Consider the following 22,309-nt stretch of genomic DNA (forward strand, 5'->3'; position numbering starts at 1 on the left):
GCCATTTCACGAGTGTGTTGCCTTGGGTTAGATTCAACAAGCGTCTTCAGAGCATCAATATCAGTTCCATGTCGGCCCCTGCCATCACAGTTTTTAAGGCTAAAGTCACCTGAACAAAATTTGCTGAACCATCGTTGACACTAACGAACGTTCAAAACATTTCCATAAACTTCTTTGATATTCTTTGTGGCTACAGAGGCGTTCTTTCCCTTCTTGTATTCAAACAGCATTACATACCGAATGTGTCTCATTGTGTGCCATCACTATAAGGGATTAAAGTATACTAAACTTTACACGTTATATTGTCTACACTAACGCGACGTTTAGGCGGTTCGTTGAACTATTATATGTGATGTACGTTTTTTGGGGGGTGGTTAATGAAAGTGTTCCAAAACGCGACATTGATTTCTTGACGACCTAATAGTAACCTTACATTGTAGTTTAATTAGTAATTAAATGTTACATTTCAATTAGCAATCGTATGCTGTACGTTAATTAGTAATCGTATGTTACACTTCAATTAGCAATCGTATGCTTGATTTAATTAGTAATCATATGCTGTACGTTAATTAGTAACCTTACATTGTAGTTTAATTAGTAATTAAATGTTACATTTCAATTAGCAATTGTATGCTGTACGTTAATTAGTAATCGTATGTTACACTTCAATTAGCAATCGTACGTTGCACTTTAATTAGTAATCGTACACTACACTTTAATTAGTAACCTTACATTGTAGTTTAATTAGTAATCGTACACAGCACAGTATGTAATGTAACCCAGTTAATACACTATCTGTTTCTCTAGCCATACATAACATGATAAGCACAAAACGTTATGATTAAAATGCACTGTTTTATCAGTTGGGTACACTAACTGATAGACTCCCGGTAGGACAGCAGTAAGTCTACAACTTACAATACTAAAATCCGGGGTTCGATTCTCCGCACTGTCCACAGCGGATAGCTCAATGCGGCTTTGCTCTAAAAGAAACAAACCCGCTCACTTTTATGGGCATTTTCAGCCATAATACCATTAATGTCTAACGAGACTCGGCCAGCAAAGGATATTTAAATGAATTCTAAATTCACGTAATAAGCAAAATAATGAAAAATAATTCTCATATGTGTAAGTAATTAATAAATTATATGTATATACAGATGGATAAATATACAAACAAACATATATATACATGCAATATTTTAACGAATACTGTTAAATAAAATAAATTTAAAGAAAGAATGTAATTAAATTATTAAAGTTCAGAAAACAATGTTACATCGGTGATCAAGATATTCAAGAAGCTCACCCAGCTATTGTAGAAAGTTCGGTTTTATTTATTTAACTATACTGATTGTAAGGTTGATTTATAATCTCGCTCTAAGTATACAGCTTGCTCTGATCGGAAGTTACTATAAATTATGTAATAACACACATTCCAGAACATTGCTTAATTCTTTATTCCAAGTAGAAAATTCTGAAACGAGTATTCCAAATTTTTTCCCTAGAAGGAAGAAGAAGGAAAAAAATGAAATGTATGTGCTCGAAACATGGAGTTGTTAAAAACGACAACGTGGAAGAGTTCAGGAGGTGACATGGTATCGGGTCCATCACCCAAAACTGTAAAACTTAAATGTCGAGATTGATGGATGAGGTGTTGGTTGGGTGTATCATCGTGACGCTCAGTGGGGGGGGGGGGGGGAAGGAAAAAAATGTGCATACTGTCTCAGCGGAGAATAGGGCTGTTACATTTACCTCAAACAATCAGTTAAGATTAATAGTTTCATTTTGAGTTTACTTACTGATTAAGTATATTTTATTCCAATTTACAGCTTTTACAGTAAGATTTGTTTTTAGAAAAGTTACGACGTTATGTACTTGAGAATGATCGCACCAGTGATCGAAACGTTGTACCTGGTCTAAAAACAAATCTTACTTACTGTAAAAACTGTAACTTGTAATAAAATCAGTTAATGTATATAAAATAAAGTTTAAAGAAGCACAATAACACAAGAAGAAACACGTATAGTGTTATACGTTACATTCATAATTTTTCACCCCTTCTTGAGTTTAAATAAACTTTAAAAAATATATATGCACTAATTTAAATTACTTTTACACCAACAATAGTTTTGTTTATATTACAATAATACATTTACTATAAAATTGTAATATGACCACGATTAGTGTCCTTTACTAAATTAAATATTTCCATTTACATTAAAATATCTGTATATTCTTAAACAAACCATACTTAAAACGCAAATTTTCTTATATTAGTATAAAATATCCATAGTTATCTGCTCTATAAAAGTTTGTCTGACCGGCGGCAGTGTCAATGTTCTTAACTCAGACATTTCAACTAATCTTAATCTGTGTATTTACTATCAGCTTTTAAGTATTCGTATGGACAGATCCAAAAATAAATAAATAAACCGTCTTTTAGGCTGGTGTGTGAAAACTTTTACTTTGGTTATAGCAATCAGAAAACAGGGAGATTCGGAAAACCTGGAATCTGATTACATCACGTGGTGCGTAATGAAGCTAAACATAACGCATTATACAGTTATATGGTTTGTTTTGAATTTCACGCAAAACTAAACAAGGACTATCTAACTGGCTAGCCGTTCCTAATATAGCAATGATAGAATAGAGAGAAGGCAATTAGTCAAAACCACCCACCGCTAACTCTTTGGCTTACCAACGAATAGTGAGATTGACTGTCACATTATAACGCCCTCACGGCTGAAAAAGCGAGCATGTTCGGCGACGAGGATTCTAACCCGCGACCCGCAGACTGCGAATCGAACTTACTAACCGTTACCAGGACATACCAGATCTTATACAGAGGGTTTGAGTTCATTATTTTCAAATTATTTTGAATACGAAAATCACAAAGTCACGTGACAACCATAACTAACATAAAGCCCCAGTGGAACAGAATGTATTAGAACTAAATTTTAACACAGTTTGGCATTTTGTATGTAGTGTTATTTCCCCGAAAATTCATCATTTGTGGAAATGGTACGTAACAGTTCTTCCTGACGCAAAATATTAATATGAGATAATACTTTAAATAATTTAAAAACGACACTTGTGTAAAAGATCTTTTTACAATTAAAAGCAATACAACGTTAACACCTCACACAATAAATAATTATTAAAAACAGGGACTTACCCTAAAAGACTACATATGTTTCGATGTCTTTATGACACCATCTTCAGGAGTAACGGCAAAAGTAAGGTTGGGACTTATACACCCACATAATCATTTGCGTATTAAAACGCCATCTAGATTCAAAATATCCAGAATTATAACAGTCTGTCCAGTCCTTTATTATTTCCATACCTGAACCAGCTTCCTTGTTTAATATGATATTGGAACAATACTAAGTTAATAAAACAGGCAGAATTTAAAATAGAACTAAATATCAGAGAAACTATTGAAATTTTTGCGGAACCTCCACTCCTCTGGGTTGCGTGGCCATCTGCCAATTTATATTTGTAACTTTTTACTTGACAGGCGATTTCAAGTCCGTGTGGGGTCAACCCTGTCCCGTTCTATCACACAGAAACTTGGAGTCCATCAGGGTTGTGTCTTGAAGATCACCCTTTTCAGTATCCAGATCAATGCTTTCACTAAACAACTTCCTCCTACTGTTGCATACGCCCTCTATGTTGACGACTTCCACATTTCTTATCGGTCGTCGAACATGAGGTTTATTAAGTGGCAGCTTCAGACTGCCCTCACTCGCTTGTTAGGGTGGACCAGAGCAAACCGTTTCCATTCATTTTTGCTAGCAACGAGTTTTACACCCTGATCCTGAGCTCCGTCTCGGTAGTGTTGTTCTTCCCGTGGTTCCTGGGACGAAGTTCTTGGGGCTTATCTTTGACCATACTCTCATTTCTCACATTTAAGCAGCTTCGTGTCAAGTGTACAAGGGCACTGAACATCCTCCGTGTCCTTTCTTCTACCTCTTGGGGAGTGGGTAGATGTTCCATGCTCACGATCTATCGTGCCCTCATAAGATCCAATCTCGACTATGGTTCTGCCAGGACCTCTGCCTTGAAGATGTTGGATCCTGTGCTAGGCCGTTGGTCACAGTATTTTAACCCATTCTTTTTCTTTTATGTGATCCGCCAATGTGTGGCCTTAGTGACACTCAGGTCACAATTTTCCCCATTTTACTTTTGTGCATTGTCACGAATGTGGGCGTCGGCACCATTTTAGACATGTATTTTGTATGGGTTTACCGCTGACGTTGGTTGGTATCATTGGCGATGGTGACACTGTCCAACTTGATTGTATTTTTAGTTTGTTTGTTGTTTTTTGCGGGCCATTCGCCTTTTTCTTTCTATTTAGTTTTTTTACCTAATTTTGTGGGCATTGTTTAATTTTTAATTTGTTTTCTTTTTACATTTTATTGTATTTTACTTGTGGCATTTCTACCGGTTGTTTGGCGTAGATAGCCTAGTTGCTTTGCGCCATAAAAACCTTCATGCAAACTTTTCAAGTTATGTTACCGAGAGAAAATCAAAGTATAACATGATGAAAAACGTGTAATTATTTTATGATAAATTAACTGTTTCAACGTATTGATGATAGGAAACTTCAATATTACTGTTATATTCTACTGTGTAACTTAAAACAAGTAAATTGGTAACTTTAATTATTTGTATTTCTCGAATAAATCATTGGCTTTTAAGCTATCTACCAATCCCAAATCAATCCTTTTGTAAGAGCAGAAGACATGGTGCATATTCCTATGTTCTTTTCATAACTGATGATTTTAGGGGCGCTTGGATGGTCTGCATGGTTGTTATTTAAATATCGTATCTTGTTTCCTTTGTAGATTCAACAGATAATTAAAAGTATAAAAGTAGAATCAAAATTGTATTTGGGAAGCCCTTTTCTTGAGTTGTGATTTAAAGTGTGCCACAATTTTTACTGGTGCATGGTCTTTCTTTGTTTGCTTAATTTCATTACTTCTTGAATACCTACCACATTTAAAAACTCGTAAGCAATTAGTGAAACACAATAAACAGTCCATGACTATAGCCATCCAATACGTAGAGGCTTGGCATGACCTGGTGGTTAAAGCGCTCAATGCGCAATTTGTGGGTCATGGGTTCGAATCATGTCACCGAACATGCTCGCCCTTTAAGCTGTGAAAATATTATAATGTGATGATCAATCCCATATTCGTTGGTAAAGAGTAGCCCAAGAATTGGTGGTGGGTGGTGTGAACCATTTACCTTACCTCTAATCTATCACTTCAAAATTAGGGACAGTCAGTGCAGATAGCTCTCGTGTAGCTTTGCGTGAAATTCAACAAAACAAACAATTCAATACATACATACATACACACACACACACACACACATATATATATATATATATATATATATTAAAACGCCAATCAGAATAACCTAATAAAAAGGTCAATAAGTGTTAGACCGAACATACAAACATTAAGTGTTGTTGCCTCGCAAGCATTCAACAAATGAGGACCATAACAAGTAGAAGTGACTGGGTGTTGTTCAACAAATAGTGATGTAGTGATCAATTTTATTGTGCCTGAGCCTTACCAAAATTTGACAGACGAATTATGATAAATATCTCATATTCTAAATCTAATTTCCATTTCTCGAGTTCGTTTTAAATAAAGAAAATGAAATGTAACACTAATTATTTAAGACTACTTACATCCGTAGTGAAATTAATATAAACAAATTACCAAGAGAAAATACACAATTCAACGACCATCAAATTAAAGAGCAAGGGTAAAAAGTGAATACCATATAAAAATCACTAACATTAAAATAAGTTTTAAAAACGCTTATCTTATTTAATTAGTTTACTATATTTCTAAGTTCAGTACAGTATTAACAACTTTGAATTTTATAATGCTTTGCACATATCCTGTTATGTCATTATAAATATTTTTTAAAAGGCGACCTTCGTTGTATATTATGTAAGTAATAACAATTTTAAAACATGTACGTTTTAAATACATAGAATAAATCTAAAATGTATTTTATTAAATGTCAAAATAACCACGCGACGTGTGACAAAAGTATTTCACTATTTCAACTCTCTAACACCTCTGCTCTTGAACCGGAGCAGTCGCTTGGTGCCTGATGCAAGTTCCTGTGGGAGAGTGGCAGATGCACACCGGGAGGTCTGAAAGAGCTCTACAAGAGGACACGGGGGATTACAAACAGCCGGCATGTTCTCTGACTCTATTAGAGTCTAGTTATAAAATGCATTTAAGTTCGGGTGCAAACTGATTAATTTATTTTTATAAATATATTTTTAGTTTTTGTTTGTTTGTTTGTTTTGAATTTCGCGCATAGCTACACGAGGGGTATCTGCGCTCGACGTCCCTAATTTAGCAGTGTAAGACTAGCGGGAAGGCAGCTAGTCATCACCACCCACCGCCAACTCTTGGGCTACTATTTTACCAACGAATAGTGGAATTGACCGTCACTTTATAACGCTCACACGGCTGAAAGAGCGAGCATGTTTGGTGTGATGGGGATTCGAACCCGCGACCCGCAGATTGCGAATCGAACGCCCTAACAACCTGGCCATGCCGGGCCTTTAGTTTTTGAAGTGTCGAGACTCAGCTCAACTTTCAGGTTCCACAGCGACGTTGCGGCAGCAATAAAGTCATATACAAACAATCAATAAGCGTATTCCAATAAGATTTCAGTGTGTGTGTGTGTATCCAACGACTTCAAATTAATGTAACTCAACAAACAGCAAATGAATGTTCTGTAACACCATAAGCAACAAGTGAGTGAATACAATAAGTTGTAAATAAATATAACGCAAGAAACAGTAAAAGAATGTAACTCAAGTAAGGAGTGAACGATATACTTCAAGCATCAAAAGAAACAGTAAAAGAATGTAACTCAAGTAAGGAGTGAACGATATACTTCAAGCATCAAAAGAACAGTAAAATAATGTAACTCAAGTAAGGAGTGAACGATATACTTCAAGCATCAAAAGAAACAGTAAAATAATGTAACTCAAGTAAGGAGTGAACGATATACTTCAAGCATCAAAAGAAACAGTAAAAGAATGTAACTCAAGTAAGGAGTGAACGATATACTTCAAGCATCAAAAGAGTGTTGCATAACAAGCACTATAAACTGCAGTACAACACCCACACGGCCATAGTACAAATCAGATGTACTGACGGTATACTGGCAGATTACATAACCCTAGTGGTCAAAATAGATAAACTACAGTATCCGTGTTCTCAATGTATTTTTGTAGCCCACAGGATCGACGTGGTTGTGACATACTGAACAACTAGGTTATCTTAGCATCCGCTCTGAAAGTGGACCAACCATATGGTAATAACATCGACTACATGGTGGTAATGAAGTCATTGCCTCTGATTCTAATATAGATACAGGATAGCTGCAAAAAAGAGTAACACCAAGAAGTTTATATAAATATATAAAATATTCCCTAAGTTACTGTACAATAATTAGCTGGTGAGACCCACTCCGGCTGATGACCAAGTTTACGTCTTTTATTGTTCTTCATTATGCCTTACCTACCAACGGATAAGCGCCATCTAGCTGCTATGAGCTAAAGTGAGGTTTCTCCCCTAAACGACAAAATGTTCAATCTATTAAGGATAATTAAACCTTTTAATTATTATATTCTCTCCACGACTCTACATCTAGCGCCACTTAGAAGAACGGGAAAACTAATGTGTCAATAATACTGATTGTAGTAGAATCATACATGTTAAAGAAATGTAAAATGATACAAATCTAAACAGTATATATATATATATATATATATTTTTTTTTTAAACGAGAAACCTTTTTTCAATAAGTCTTGCCTGTCTGGCAATCATGTTTGAATGGATTCTTTATTCCGAAACAACGTAGTCGATGTGCGAAAACAACGAACGTACCACGTGTCACGAACAGCTTTGGTGTACAAAGTACTGTAGATGATCACCATAACGCCACATGCTATAAGCCAGTTCTACTAACACGGTGAAGAGCATGTCTTCCTTATTGCATGATTTACAGAATATTTAGCCATATAGTATACGTTTAACAAGCAAAATAAACATAAAAGTATTGTTACCGCCGACATCCGGACTTCATCTGGAGTTTTTAACTGTTTTTATGTAATAACTAATGCATTGTATTATTGTTTGTATTTTTTTTTTAATTACGTGGGCGGGTCGTGAATAAAACGGTTCACAACGAAGGTCAAAACAATTACATTTTTGAAACATTTGTGAAATACGGAAATGACATTCTCAGGAATATTTCCTTCGAAGATCTTATCTAAAAAATAATAACAATAATAATGCTTGTCAGTGAAAATTTAACGTTCGAATTTTTTATAAATAAACCTTGGTTCCGGTGCTGTATACTAAGGATCGAATCGTTTGTTTTGAACATCCGCGTAATGCTACACAAAAACTATCTGCGTGAGTTGTCCTTCATTTTGAACTTAAAATAGACTAGAGAAAAGGCTGCTAGTCAACAGTACCCACCACCAACTCTTGGATAGTAGGATTTGACTGTCACCCTGATAATGCACCCATGTTCTCAAAGCGCGGCCCGATAATTTGCGGCAACGAGTCGTCGCGAAATCATGGACGCCAACCACTAGACCGTACTATCAAGATAAAACTCGACATTAGTTCAATTAAAGGAAACGAGTTATTAAAACATTCTGTTAAGTACAAGTTGGATACAATCTGTTAGAAAAGTTCATTTTCCAGTTCTATGTGTGAAATGACCTTTAAGGATTCTGTACCTTTAAAACATAAAATCACTGGGTTCACATTTGTTATTTGTTTTGTTTTCAATTTGGAAAATATCACTCATTTATCCACACTTTATCTTTAAGGGGGAAAGAAAATTGAAAGAACAACGTCAGTCTTCACCCGGAACTCAGGATATATGTATATCCAAATTTGATACCATTTCTGAATATACAATCTCCGCTTTATATATTGCAGTTCACCAAAAATCCCTTCCGCATTTACAGCTTCTTGATATTCCTTAATATATAAGCTTTAACATAATTTTAAACCTTAATGACAAGAATAAATAGGCTTCAACTATCAAATTAGATAATTATACAAATCGATTTCCACAGAGCATTAAATTACGTAGCTAGGAGAAAACTATTCTATTTTCAGTTAATTTAACCCAGTGAATCTTTCTCAAACTTTTTAGATCATGGACCCCTTCGCCCCCCCCCCCCCGTCGAACCTTTTTTTAAATTTTTTTCTTATATATGGGCGACGACTGTATTGCTGTTAGTATATTCGTGTTATTCATTTCTGTAACTTATTTTTTCCTGAAGCTTCTCAGGGGCCCCCAGGTTAAATTCTGCCCCCCAAATGAAGAATCGTTGGTCTAATCAATAGCAGTTGAACGACGACTCTTTCCCTGAATACCTGGGGGAATTAACTGAAATACTGACTGTCATATTCGTTTAAACTGCTTTGTCTGGTTCATGAAACCAACCATTTTCTATGTAAAATACATAGGGGACACCAGAAGTCATTAATGGAATTAACTGAAATACTGACTGGCATTTTCGTTTAAACTGCTTTGTCTGGTTCATATGTTTGTTAAGGACCCTGTACTTAAATAAGACAAAGACCTACAAGCAATTTACAGCTTAGAACTGCCTCAGAACTTAGGCAGCTTAGAAAAATGTAGTGTTTAATAATTCGATGAAGTATTGTGCCCTAACGATAATTTCATGGCTAAATTATCAATTACTCAACTCTTTCTTTTTTCGGGATCAAAATAGCACGGATGAGTGAGAATTCAAAATATTTTTCCACACACTTATAACAGTTGACAGACAGCCCTTTTTTCAAGGAGCTTAAACTTCACCCGTTAAGCATTAGCTTTTGGTAAAAAAAAAAAAAAAGTTATACCATCAGTGATAACTCTTTCCCTAATCAGCTTAACTTGCCTCATTACGTTAATTTTCACCCCCCCCCCCCACACACACATTTCATTTATTTGTTTAAGGAAAGAAGACAGATCGTGATGTGTCAAATAATTAACTGAACATTATAAATACACAGAAACGGGTATTTATATATATACATATAGTTAACCTACAAGACAACAGATAAGAGCAAGGATCTCTTACACTTAAAGAGAGAATGATAAGTTGTCTAGAAGTTGTATCTTTATAAACCATTCTAAGGCATTTGTTTTTAAGAGTCTACCAATAATGACAATGAAATAGAAAACGCCTGTTGCTAGGAAAAACTGTGGCCGTTAACTGCTAATAACGGATCAAGGAATATAATGAGTGGCAGGTTTATAAAGTGTAGCAGATATCAGACTGTGTCCAGCAGCTACCAAACAGTTGAAGGGTTTGATCTGTAGCATTACTCTTCAGCTATCCGTGAATCAACAAGTATTACTTTCTGTTTTTGTTTTTTAATAATGTCAATTCCTGAAAAGAAAAAAAATACATAAACAGTGACGTTAACTACGTTTTTCCACCGTTAACTTGTTGACACTTTAACAATGGCGAAACCTAGTTTTATTGTTTGTTTGTTTTTCTATACCATTACAGGTGCTTTGAATTTTTTAAAAACAGTGACGTTCTTTTAGCTGTTTCCACATGCTAAGTAAGTGTTGTCACGACATGACCTTGGATCTCACGAATTATAAATCGCTCTCTTAGAGAGGGAACATAAAAGCTCTTGAAAACTAGTGATAACTGTCGGATGGAACCCGGACTTCCGTGGAATGTGGGAAGGAATATCCTTGATACACATGTTCAGGATTTAAACTTTTAAGCTGACACAGGGGCAAAATGGGAATTACATAAGTACAATAATACTTTAACACATTATCGACACTTGATAATTAGACTAAACAAATGTGATATCACTGTTGCTTATTGAATTTCGAACAAAGCCATACGAGGGTTATCTATGCTAGTCATTTCTAATTTTGAAGTAACAGACTAGAAGAAAGTTAACACCGCCCACCGCCAATCCGTGGGCTACTCTAATCTAATATTGAAATTTGTTTGACGCTCTAATAACAACCCACAACTTCAAATTACAGAGCGCGATATTTCTTTCTCTCTTTTATTTTTATAGCGCAAATAACTTAACCTCGGATGTACAGTGCGGAACGCTAACAAATAGGCCTAGCTCGGCCCCAATATATTATGAACAGTTCATCCAGTATATATTTACAAAATAGAGAATATTTTTCTAAACTTGAACATTTTGAATCCACGTTATCTTTTAAAAAGTAATTATAAATAATAAAACTTTTAAAAAACCTGAAGCAGGAGCTTTTAAGTATAGAATATGTAAAAGCCCTAATGATGGGTAAAAATAAATTACAAACATCTGTATGGCAGAAAATGTTTTTTCAAAATTCAAATACAAAAATGAACTTTCTGCCTACATTTTTCAAAAAAACATGCGCTAAAAACTGAATAATGTCTGTACTTGAATTGAATAACTCTTCCCCTTATTTGGTTGTTCAGATATAAGTTATGCTAACACATCGTCGTCACCACTGATCTTTATAAAGTTTATATTATCATCAAATAAGTTTCTTCAAAGTGTACTATTAACCAGACAATTTTTCGGGGGGGGGGATGACTCTAGCTATTTCACGTGACATGACGCTTTGTTTTATAAGACCTCACTTCTAATCATGTCCTATATAGACAAACAAAATACCAACCATTCTGTATCTACAGGTACTGACTGAACAAAAATGCCAACCATTCTGTATCTACAGGTACTGACTGAACAAAAATGCCAACTATTCTGTATCTACAGGTACTGACTGAACAAAATACCAACCATTCTGTATCTACAGGTACTGACTGAACAAAAATGCCAACTATTCTGTATCTACAGGTACTGACTGAACAAAACACGAATGACGTCAGCTCCTCCTGTAAGGAACATGTTGCTATGGCCTTCGCCTTGACAAGCTCATTCATTGCAGGGCAACGCAAACCCGGCTGCCCTCCAGTAACAAATAAGAAAAAAATGTCTTCGTGCGTGGCCTTAGTGCTTTGAAAAACGTTTTCAATAACAGGCTCCCGCGCGGGTACATTCTTCTTCACCATGACAAGATTTATACACACAGTCATTGATGTATTATTTTCTTCAGAAAACTTTTCACAGTTAGTCAATGACCAACTTAACACGTGATCTACATTAAGTTTACTAAACTATATGTTGCGTAATCCCCCAAAGGTCTGTAAATAAATATAACAGAAAATTAAAATTAATGAAGTTTTCACATTTTGTGTTCAATCAGTAAATAACGTCAAATTGATAGTGGAAAAAAACGTGTGGCGTTAAGTTTTAGATTCATGCAATTAGCCATTGCGTTTTTTAACATAGTGGGGCAATTCCCACAGTAGGCCTTCTTGCCTGCCCCACCACTGAAGGAAAAATTTGCCTTTTTGCAAAGGGATTAAAATGGATATTTATGAATAATCAAAAGTATAATTGATTTATAGTTTGGACCGGAACTAGGCGACACTGTGCTAATATGTAACGTTTGTAGAATAAACGTGTAAAACGTTTATTTAATGAGTTGTTAACCATAATTCATTTACATGCTGTAAGAAAGATGGTCATTTTTATATAACTAATGTGTCGTCATATATTGATATTTTGCTTGCAAATGATATTATTGTGATTGGTAGATTTAAACGATAGATTTTTGGGAAAAAATTTGGGCCCTTTTTGACAGTTTGCTCCACCACTGAAAATCCCTAAAAAAATGCTCCGCAATTAGCTAATATATAACTGAAATTTCATCATCATTTTATAAATTTTTCTTCTGACTTTAGATATCTCGATGATTTTCTGATATGTTCTGTTTTATGTAAATTTACTTCTGAATTGCTAGATCTCCAGTTATCATATCCGATTTAAAACCTGAGTTAATAATTATTGTAAAATTAACACACAATAACAGCTTTAACTAAAATGCATATGAGCTATTTGCATGTACAACAGAATGATGTAATACTATTGTTATTTAAAGATCCAACATGTAATCATAATTTTATAGGCCACTTTCTTAACAGCGTTTCTACATAAGTAAGAAGTAACTAAATTTATCATTAGTGGGCAACATTTAATTTACACTTCCCAGCTCACCCTAAGTCAACTTAATCAACTCCTTCCCTTTTATCTACGTGTTATATCTGAAAACTGAGAAATCCCAAAGAAAATGTAGAACGCTCTGACAAAGAACGACAGAAATATACAAGTATATATAAAAAATAGACTATATATTGTTACGACAGTGGAAGTCACGTGACTCTGATAACACGTCATGATATTCTAGAAGGATCGGGGAACATCACGAATAATCCAGTATGTGCTAGACGCCCTCTATTCTTGTATACAAGTGCGCCAGACAATTAATCGAGATAGAATTACAGACAGACAGAGACGGACAATTGAGTCTAGCACGGTAGTAATTAAGTGCGTGAATCGTTCCCTGTGAATTATTACGTGTTTTTATAAAATTAGTTACGTTAAATTGGCTGTGGAAATTAAGTGTATTGAAAAGTTTAATTGAGAAAGAATAAACTAGTTTTATTTAAAAAAGGACTTGTATCGCTGAAGTTCTTCGGAAATAAATTTTACGAGTAATTAACAAACGACCAGAGACGTAACAATATATTATAGCGTGAATTTCATTCGCAAATTGGTAATCAACCGCATACATTTGTTCAGCATATGACAAAATTTGGTTAGGTTAACATTTAAGATATTTGGATAAAACAATTACTGTATATGTAATTATGCATTCCATTTCAGTAATAGTATTAAAATATTTTGCCTATTTTTGTTTTCAGGGAGTGGTTGAAGTGAAGAAAAGAATTGGGAAGGATGTTATTAGACGCTCCTAAGTCTATTTGGTTCCAGGACGGAAAACACAGTAACTTGCTATTAAACCTTACATCAAACGAAATTAAACAAACATTTCATGTAAATAATATTCTGTAGTTATCGTGTAAATACATTTACCACGAGAATAGCAAAGCCTATAGAAGCTTACTAACACGATTTGCGTCTTGACAGACAACAGATTAAATATGTTAAAAATCATACAATTTCACATTAGTATTGCTCAATCCAGTGTCAGATGTTGTCCCGCTTCAAAACACTCATACGACAAAGCAAGATTCTTACAATATACTTTCTAAAGATCATGCATGTTTGAAGATGCGACAATATTTTTCAAGTTAGTTATATGTACATCCAAGTTATCCAACACCATGATATCAATTTGACAATATATTGTATGTTATCAATCAGGCATCATGACTAACCACTATCTGTGATAAGCAACGTATTCTTATTCAATAACACCACTTGTCTATAAACCAGGATATCTCACTGTCAATCATTACCATGACATGTTTAGTCTAACACAGTTACTGTATACATTATACACGTTAGGCTTAGTTGGAGTTTTGTCCTGTCCATCAACGTTACTTGCGTGAATTGCTTCAAAGTGAATCAGTGTCCGGGTTATTTTGCTGAATCACTCAAAATGAGCACTGTACTGCAGTACAAAACATGTAGCACACAGATAAAAACTTACGCAACATTTCGGTCAAATATCATTCTTCGAGTATCTATGGCTAAACTATTGAGACTGAAGTTGGTCACAGGAATGGCATTCTCTAAAATATTGTATAAAAAAGTGATGTTTTTCTTTTGTTGTTGTCTTCTATTATCGGTTTCTAAACTGAATACTGCTCTTTCTGTGTACGGGGTTTTTGCTGTTGGGATATTTAAAACTGGAGAGATATCAAATTTAAAAGCGCTTTCTAAGAGTTCAAACTGTGGAAGCGTTGTTTAATTTGTAATAAACTGACCTGTAATGTTTTATATGTGATTAATACCACTTTTAAATATGGACGATTTCTGCTGCCTGCACACTTCATTGTGCATATCCACTACACATGTGCTGAACTCATCAAAGAAGTGAGATGAAACAAAAAGTCCAACAGCAGAAATCCATAAGAAGACATTCCCTGGAAGGCATGCAAGTCCCTGAGAAAAAGTATTGCTCTGAAAGAAATCATACGTGATTTTAGCAAAGCTAACTTTACCACACTAAATGTCACCACTGCACGTGCTCATGTGAACAGCAGAGTAGCCCATATGTAGTTTTTACATTGCATTTCTTTATTCGCGATGAAAATCTTTATATATATATAAATATATATATATATATAATACACGCACGTTTTAATTTCGCTAAACTTAACTGGTTCACATTAACAGTGGAGAGGGAAATCCGAAAGTCACAATGATATAACAGTAGTGACTACCTGTTTGTAAAAAGGCCCTTATAACAACAGAAAATCTACCTGTGCGTCAGGTTCAAATTCTGATCTGGTTATGTGGAAGAAAACATGATTAAGTCCTCTATAATGCGTTGCCCGTGACATTGAACACAATGGGCCAAATGGCTAGGTTAAAGGTTCAGGCGTTACTTACTTAATCCTCTTCGCGCCAAGTGACGCACATGGCTTCACAGTTCAGGCACAGCCGTTCGTAATTTTGAGCTGCGGGAAGACAATCAGTCGGCAGCACCGGCCGCCTGATGTAGCTACTCTTAACCTAATTGCGGGATCGGCAATCAATCTTGTAACCCACCCACAGCTGAAAGTGCAAAGGATGTTTGGTAGTACCATGTCTCGACACACAGATCCCCAACCCGAGAATACTTTTAAAAAGTGCTAGAAAATATTTCCCACTTAATGTTGTTATAACCATGCAGAGACAGGACAGCTAGATATTACATAATAGTAAGGAATTATATTCTGTTTTGCCAACCTGGTAGTTACATCACTTCCTTACGACACGCACACCTACACGAAAAAATTATCCCACTGTTTATATATGTAGTACACCAAGTCATGTCCGTATTCGAGCAGCTTCAAAAACTTACACCAGTGTGAAGTAAGCTGAAATTATACTAGGTTTAAGATCAAAAATTTTACACAGTTACAAAACCACTCACACTTATTTTCAAATGATTCAAAGTACTAATAATCATTTCTTAATGCGTAATAAGCAAATTCGGTAATTCACGATAAAGCAAATACGTGTTTGTTTTTACTAAACCGTGTTAACATAATTTTTAAAAGGATATTCCCCGACAGTACATAATATCAGTCATGCCACCAGCACACCGGAAATAGGCATTTCAAATCGTAAGTAAAATCACTCCTGGTCGTGATGCAACAAAACCATCTATCTTTAAGAAAGTGTAAGTAATATTCAAAACACGTACAACATTTTTTTACACGTGCGTGAGAGGTCTCTCACCTGTGATTCCTGCGTCAACTAAAAGTGTAGATATGAACTAGTGTTAAGGTTTGCCCAATGCTTTCACCAAGTAATTCTTGTTCAGTTTGAGCGAAAGTTCTAGTTTGTCTACGGCTGTTTTAAGAAAACTTATGTAATATTATATTTCATAACTACAGCAGACTTCCAAATATGGAAGAGGTTTTTTTGTAACTAACACAGCTTAACAGCACACAACTACAGCAATACTCTTATATACCAATTCAATTACAAATGCACGATACAGAGGGTTGAGTACGTTATATTAAAACTATTTTGAATAAAAGAATGAAAAAGATGTTCATGCTATTCCATACAAAGAAATACTGGTCAAGGTCATATGCAGTGCCTATGGGTTTATGAACTGATTGTACTGTTGAAACAGGCACTGAGAAATTTTCATTTTCATAAACTAGATGGATTATAGAAAGCAATGAGGAGGAGTGGTATGCTTTGGAAATTAAAGCCTTGAGACAGAGCTTTTTGCAAAGAAAACTACACTGCAGTACTATTGTTGTCAGATAAAGCATGATGATCATGGAGTGAATGAACTGTAATGATGTAATGAGGTTCCAAAGTAGTTTTAATACACAATACTCAACATTTGCACAAACCACAGATAAACTGAGCCTTCTGTGAAATACTGAGGAGTTAATAAGTATCTTAATCATTTTTGACTAACTTTAAAGTGAATGATAACGAACCATTACTGAAATATATGAAATTTATTGTTTTTACTATTCTAATACAAGGCAATTCAGAGCTCTTATAACCATGCAGAAATGCTAAAATACCTGTTGCTTTTCTCTGTCTGAAACCTAACAGCCTTTTCACAAAAACTATTAGCAGATGCATTTGCAAATTACATCTGTTTAGATTAGAAGTTTTTAATAAATTAACTATTCAAAGTTATATAAGATCTGTTACAAGACTGATTGTTATATCATATACATATTACTACCAGAGGATTGTTTGTAGTTTTAAAAAATCTAATAGCAGCATTTTATTGTACCATAAGCACCACAAAATACATACTCTACAAACTGTTTAAAAATAGTGTTTAACTTAACAATACTGTAATAACTAGTGCAAGACAAGATTGCTTCAGATCTAACTGATGTTAGGCCCAAGCACATAAGAAGTTTTGGCACTGTAAGTCACATACCATAGTTAATAACTGTGTTCTGTTTAAGCTAATAAAGGTAATCAAACACATTTGAGTGAAGCCAGAGTGTGATAAAAAGGTTGGACTGAAGAAAATGAGTGTTTAACCATATCAACATCTCTATTTGTTTTAAGACCTAATCTTCATATTTGAAAAATATTACATTGTAAAAAATAAAAATTAAATGAAATTTACATTTATTAAAACTTGGGTTTTGCCATATCTACATAATTAATAATAGCCCCATACACTTGTAATTATTTTCTTTACTTAATTACCTGTAGATCATACAGGAACCAAACAGATTGGCAAGAAAAGTACTCTCTCTAAAAATTTGTCAAGCCCGACTTTAAATTTTAGCAATGAAAAATGATTTAATTCTAAAAATCATTTCCATCAAAAGTTACTGATTTTCATACTTTGTCTTATGCTATTCATAGTCTTACATTCCAATTAAAACACAACTATACAAATACATCCTGTCATTTTAGAAGCCAAGTAAAGGATGGATTAAAGTCCACATTTTAGAACCTATCACACAAATTCATCTCATTCCTGATGCTTCATGTACTGGCAGAGTATAAAGAAAACAAACTTAAATAAAACCTGATATTTCACAGGCTGCTTCATGCAATATGAAACAGTTGGATAACTTAAACTGACATAAAAAACAAATATGCAATTCATCAGAATAGTTGTAGCCTTAGTAACATCAGTACAAAAGTGATTTATTTCTGCATAAAGTTCAATTCAGTCAAGAACCAAGGTTGGAACTTATTGACAGAATAAGAGGAAGTGGTTAGAATTTTCATCTGAAATTCAATGTAAGCATTTTGTAACCTTAAAAAAACATCTTATGAGTAGAGCAAGCTAAAACTGAATACTTAATGGGAGTGCAGAAAACTTGCCTTCCCATGCACACAAAAAATGTTCACATTGCCATGTACTTATTGATCTTAATGCATTATTAATTGTGTTATTGTTTTCTTTTATATATTAGTGTTAATATCATTTTAAGTAGGTCTTTAGGATATGCCTTTCTATTATTTATTCATACATATTTTTAACATATGTCTTGTTACTAAAGTTTGTAAAATGTAGATTTATCCTCGGTCTGAAAACTGCCAGCAGATATTCTGACTCAAAATTTCTGTCAAAATGTGAAGGCAATTATGCAAATTAAAAAAAGTTTACTGAAGCTGGCTTGAGAACAGAAAAATGCACTGATATTATATAATGTTTAACGACAACTAGTATCTATATTAGAGCAACCGAGTTTTTAAAATACAGTTCAGTTTGTCTTTCTAAATTTCAGGATATCATCTTCTAGCCAAGACACATTAATTTCTACTCATTGATTCTTGCTTAAAGTTGTCTACAGATATTAATAAATTTTAATATATTTTATGAACTACACCTGGGAATAAAAAAATACGTATTTGAGAGTCTATTATCACACCTTATGGTACATCCATTACTAGGCAAAACAGATTTCTGTAGTTTCTTGATCAACATTTAAAGTTTTGGGAAAAACACAAACTTGTATGTGTGTTTTTTTGTTTTTTTTTCAGTTAAATGTTGAAAGTATATAGCAAGACAGATCAGAAGAACAAAAGTTGCCTACTGTGAAAGGTTTATATGAGTTAATATCTACAAAACATTTAATTCTTTTACAAAACTGTAGATAAAAATTCATCAAAGTGGCAAACGCTTACCATTTACTAGTCATTTCTTACATGATTTTAAACAGCAATGATTATTCTGGGCACACAAATAGTATAACTATAGTATGGTAACACTAACATTTATGTAAACACACACACTATACATACAACAACCAATACTTACAGTGTTTTAGCTCAATTTTCACAGAAGAGACTCATTTATTGAAAGTTAAAATGAGAATCAGATATTTGAAATAAAAAAGAAAAACATTTCTTAATTTTTTGTTCATTGTAAAGCTAATTAATTGTTTCTAAGCTACTGAACTTGCAGTAGAAATATATAATAAATTAGAAGTAACTTGAGTTTATCTTTATTCCAGGTAGTCTTTGCCAAAATGCCACGATGGAAATACTTCAATTATAATTTTTTGCACAATTTAGGGATGTTATCTTACATTAAATTACCATTCTTATTGTAACTGGGCCTGAACTACATACTGAGCTTTCCAAGGCCTCATCAGTCTTATGCAAAGATGCAATACCATTCTTACTCTTAAGTTCAAGAATCCAACATACATAGTACCCAAAATTCTTTATTTTCTCTTTTCATTGCTATTAATCTCTCTATTTTTTCACATCACCAATATTCCTCTCACTCAAGAAGTAACTGCTTTACAAATAACCATATCTCAAAAAGCATAAATTTACTCTTCTGAATACAAAAACACTTTTTTTTCACATTCTGGTCCAGTCACTAAGCATAATAAACATTTTTAATATAATTTGGTCTCCTCTGCATTATCAGCAAATATAGAAATATTGCTATCAAAGAAAGTATCCATATCAACAAATAATATCCAACGTCTCAAAACAGAACCCTCGTCATATTTTCCAAATAAATATAAAAATATCTGTATTAATTCTTTGCTTTCTACTATTATTCCTTAAGCCAATTTTATATCTATGTTTGACTTTTCCACATATTCATACTACTTTTGTGTTAATAGCTAATGAAACCACAAATTCGACAATATTCTGCTGTGATATCTCTTACTTTACAGTTTACTGCGTATATAGATCAAAATGTTTTGGTGCGTACGGTGAGTAGCAGTTGCAGATATAAAACAAAATCTTTCTGTTATACACAATACATATAGTCAGTAACTGATATCAAATAACAAGTTGGAATTAAAGCGACTCTAAACGTTTTTTACCTATAATACATCTATAGACTATAGATAGATCTCTATGTTTTGAACCTGTATATTCTGATAAGAATACTCAATTTATTCCAGTTACTTTGCATATAATTTAAATGAAATAATCAAATTTAAGAACTAAATTTAACAGTTACTTACTACGACAGCCTTCAGTATTTACTGTAAAGCACTCATTATAATCTAGCAAAATTACTAATTAACCACACCTAAAAAATTAGTTTTCATTGCGTCTCTGATTTTGAATTTGTTATGGAACTGCGGAGTTAATCGATACATATTTTAAATTAAGTTAATATATTTTAAAAGTTACGGTTTAAACGCCAAAAGCCGAAGAAATAGGTTAAAGATGGTTATAAAAACATGTTAACTAGAGGGGAGGAGTAAAAATACGTCTTCAGTTAACTTGTTTTAATTAGGGGATCGGATAATGTTATTATAATAATAAATATGTATTCCCACAGAAAAGTGGTTACTTACATAAATTAAACCTGAGAAATAACGGTCTTTCAAATTGTACAGGACAGATGCTTCGTTCAAGCATGTCAACTCTGCCATGTCTTCTACTTTATTAAATTTTGGGGGATTCATTTTCTGGGCATCATCTTTGTTAACAATGCATCTTTTTCCTGTCTCTACAATTTCCACTTCCAGTTCATCACCTCGATCCACCTTGATACTCGCTGCAACGAAGCCTTGTTGTTCGTGAGGCACCCATATCAACTTTTTTGATGTCCATTCTGCCTGAATACTTGCATCATTTATTCCAACATTTCTGTCCACAACAAGGTATTTCAGTTCGGGATCTTTACGAAAGTCCATCGTGACTGTGTCCGCCATGTCGCTAGGATTGCCCGTGGGTTATTGTATCGAAGACCTAGTGAAGTTGCAGTTGCCGGTATCTATTTGTTTTTATCTAGCGAAGCAATACTTAACTTGTGAAATTTTGAAATAAACAAATATTTAACTTTTCGAGCAAAAAATACACAGGTAACCGACTTAAAGATTCAAATTTTGAATATCTAACTGTTAAGCAACAAAGGTATAAAACAATTCACCCTAATACTACTCGTAATAGAGAAAGATAGTATCATATATTTACGTTGTCATCCGACAAGTAAGCTACAGACAGAACTTCAACTACTTGCTAGCAGCGTAACACATCATATGATCCCACATAATGCCAGTACACCTCTCAACTGTTAAGATTAGGACTAATACGATCGGCCGCCGCCCGGATGAATTACTTTTCTGCGCATGTCAAAAAGTTAGCAGCACCACAGTCTACGTAGCTGACATTCTGAAAATACCGGGGACAACGGCGTACTTTTGATGAATCACCGGTAAACTGTGTCATGGGTACAAATTTTATATCCTGACGATAAAGTCACATCCAAAAATAATTTGTGGAAGTAACATATTTCCTATCTCCACACTATTTCTAAAATAATGTTAATGTTCTAAAATATATTGAAGATAATTTAAAGTTGTTACAAACAACAACAGAAAAAAAAACGCATTTTTTTTGGTTGTTACAGTACACGAATCAACAGGCGATTGAACTGTTAACTATATCAAAGAAGAAAGGTCTACCTTTCGAAAGCGCTCGGGGTATGGGGTTTTTGTTCATTTATATCAAACACATTCATTGATTTACAACTTGACCGAAAATATACAAGTTTTGCATCCCAGTGGCTCAGAGGAAAATCTGAATGTTTATAACACTAAAAACCGGGTTTCGATACCAGTGGTGGGCACAGCACAGATAGCCCATTATGTAGCGTTGCGCTTAACAGCAAAAACATAACAAACAAACACACAGGCCTTTATTAAATAAAAAAGCACTAAAATGATAAAAATACGAAAAGA

General features: G+C 34.1%; 1 protein-coding gene across 1 annotated transcript in view; it reads right to left on the bottom strand.

The window, feature by feature from the left end:
• LOC106460397 (myosin heavy chain, non-muscle-like) overlaps positions 1-21,656 on the bottom strand; it is a 187,260-nt gene extending 165,604 nt beyond the window's left edge. The window contains exon 1 of the mRNA XM_022387112.1: positions 20,921-21,656. Within this exon, the coding sequence (XP_022242820.1) occupies positions 20,921-21,280 (360 nt within the window). The 5' untranslated portion in view covers positions 21,281-21,656. The remainder of the gene's footprint in view (positions 1-20,920) is intronic.
• Between the last annotated feature and the right edge of the window lie 653 nt (positions 21,657-22,309).

This window comes from Limulus polyphemus, unplaced genomic scaffold (assembly GCF_000517525.1).
Source record: "Limulus polyphemus unplaced genomic scaffold, Limulus_polyphemus-2.1.2 Scaffold764, whole genome shotgun sequence".
Taxonomy (NCBI): Eukaryota; Metazoa; Arthropoda; class Merostomata; order Xiphosura; family Limulidae; genus Limulus; species Limulus polyphemus.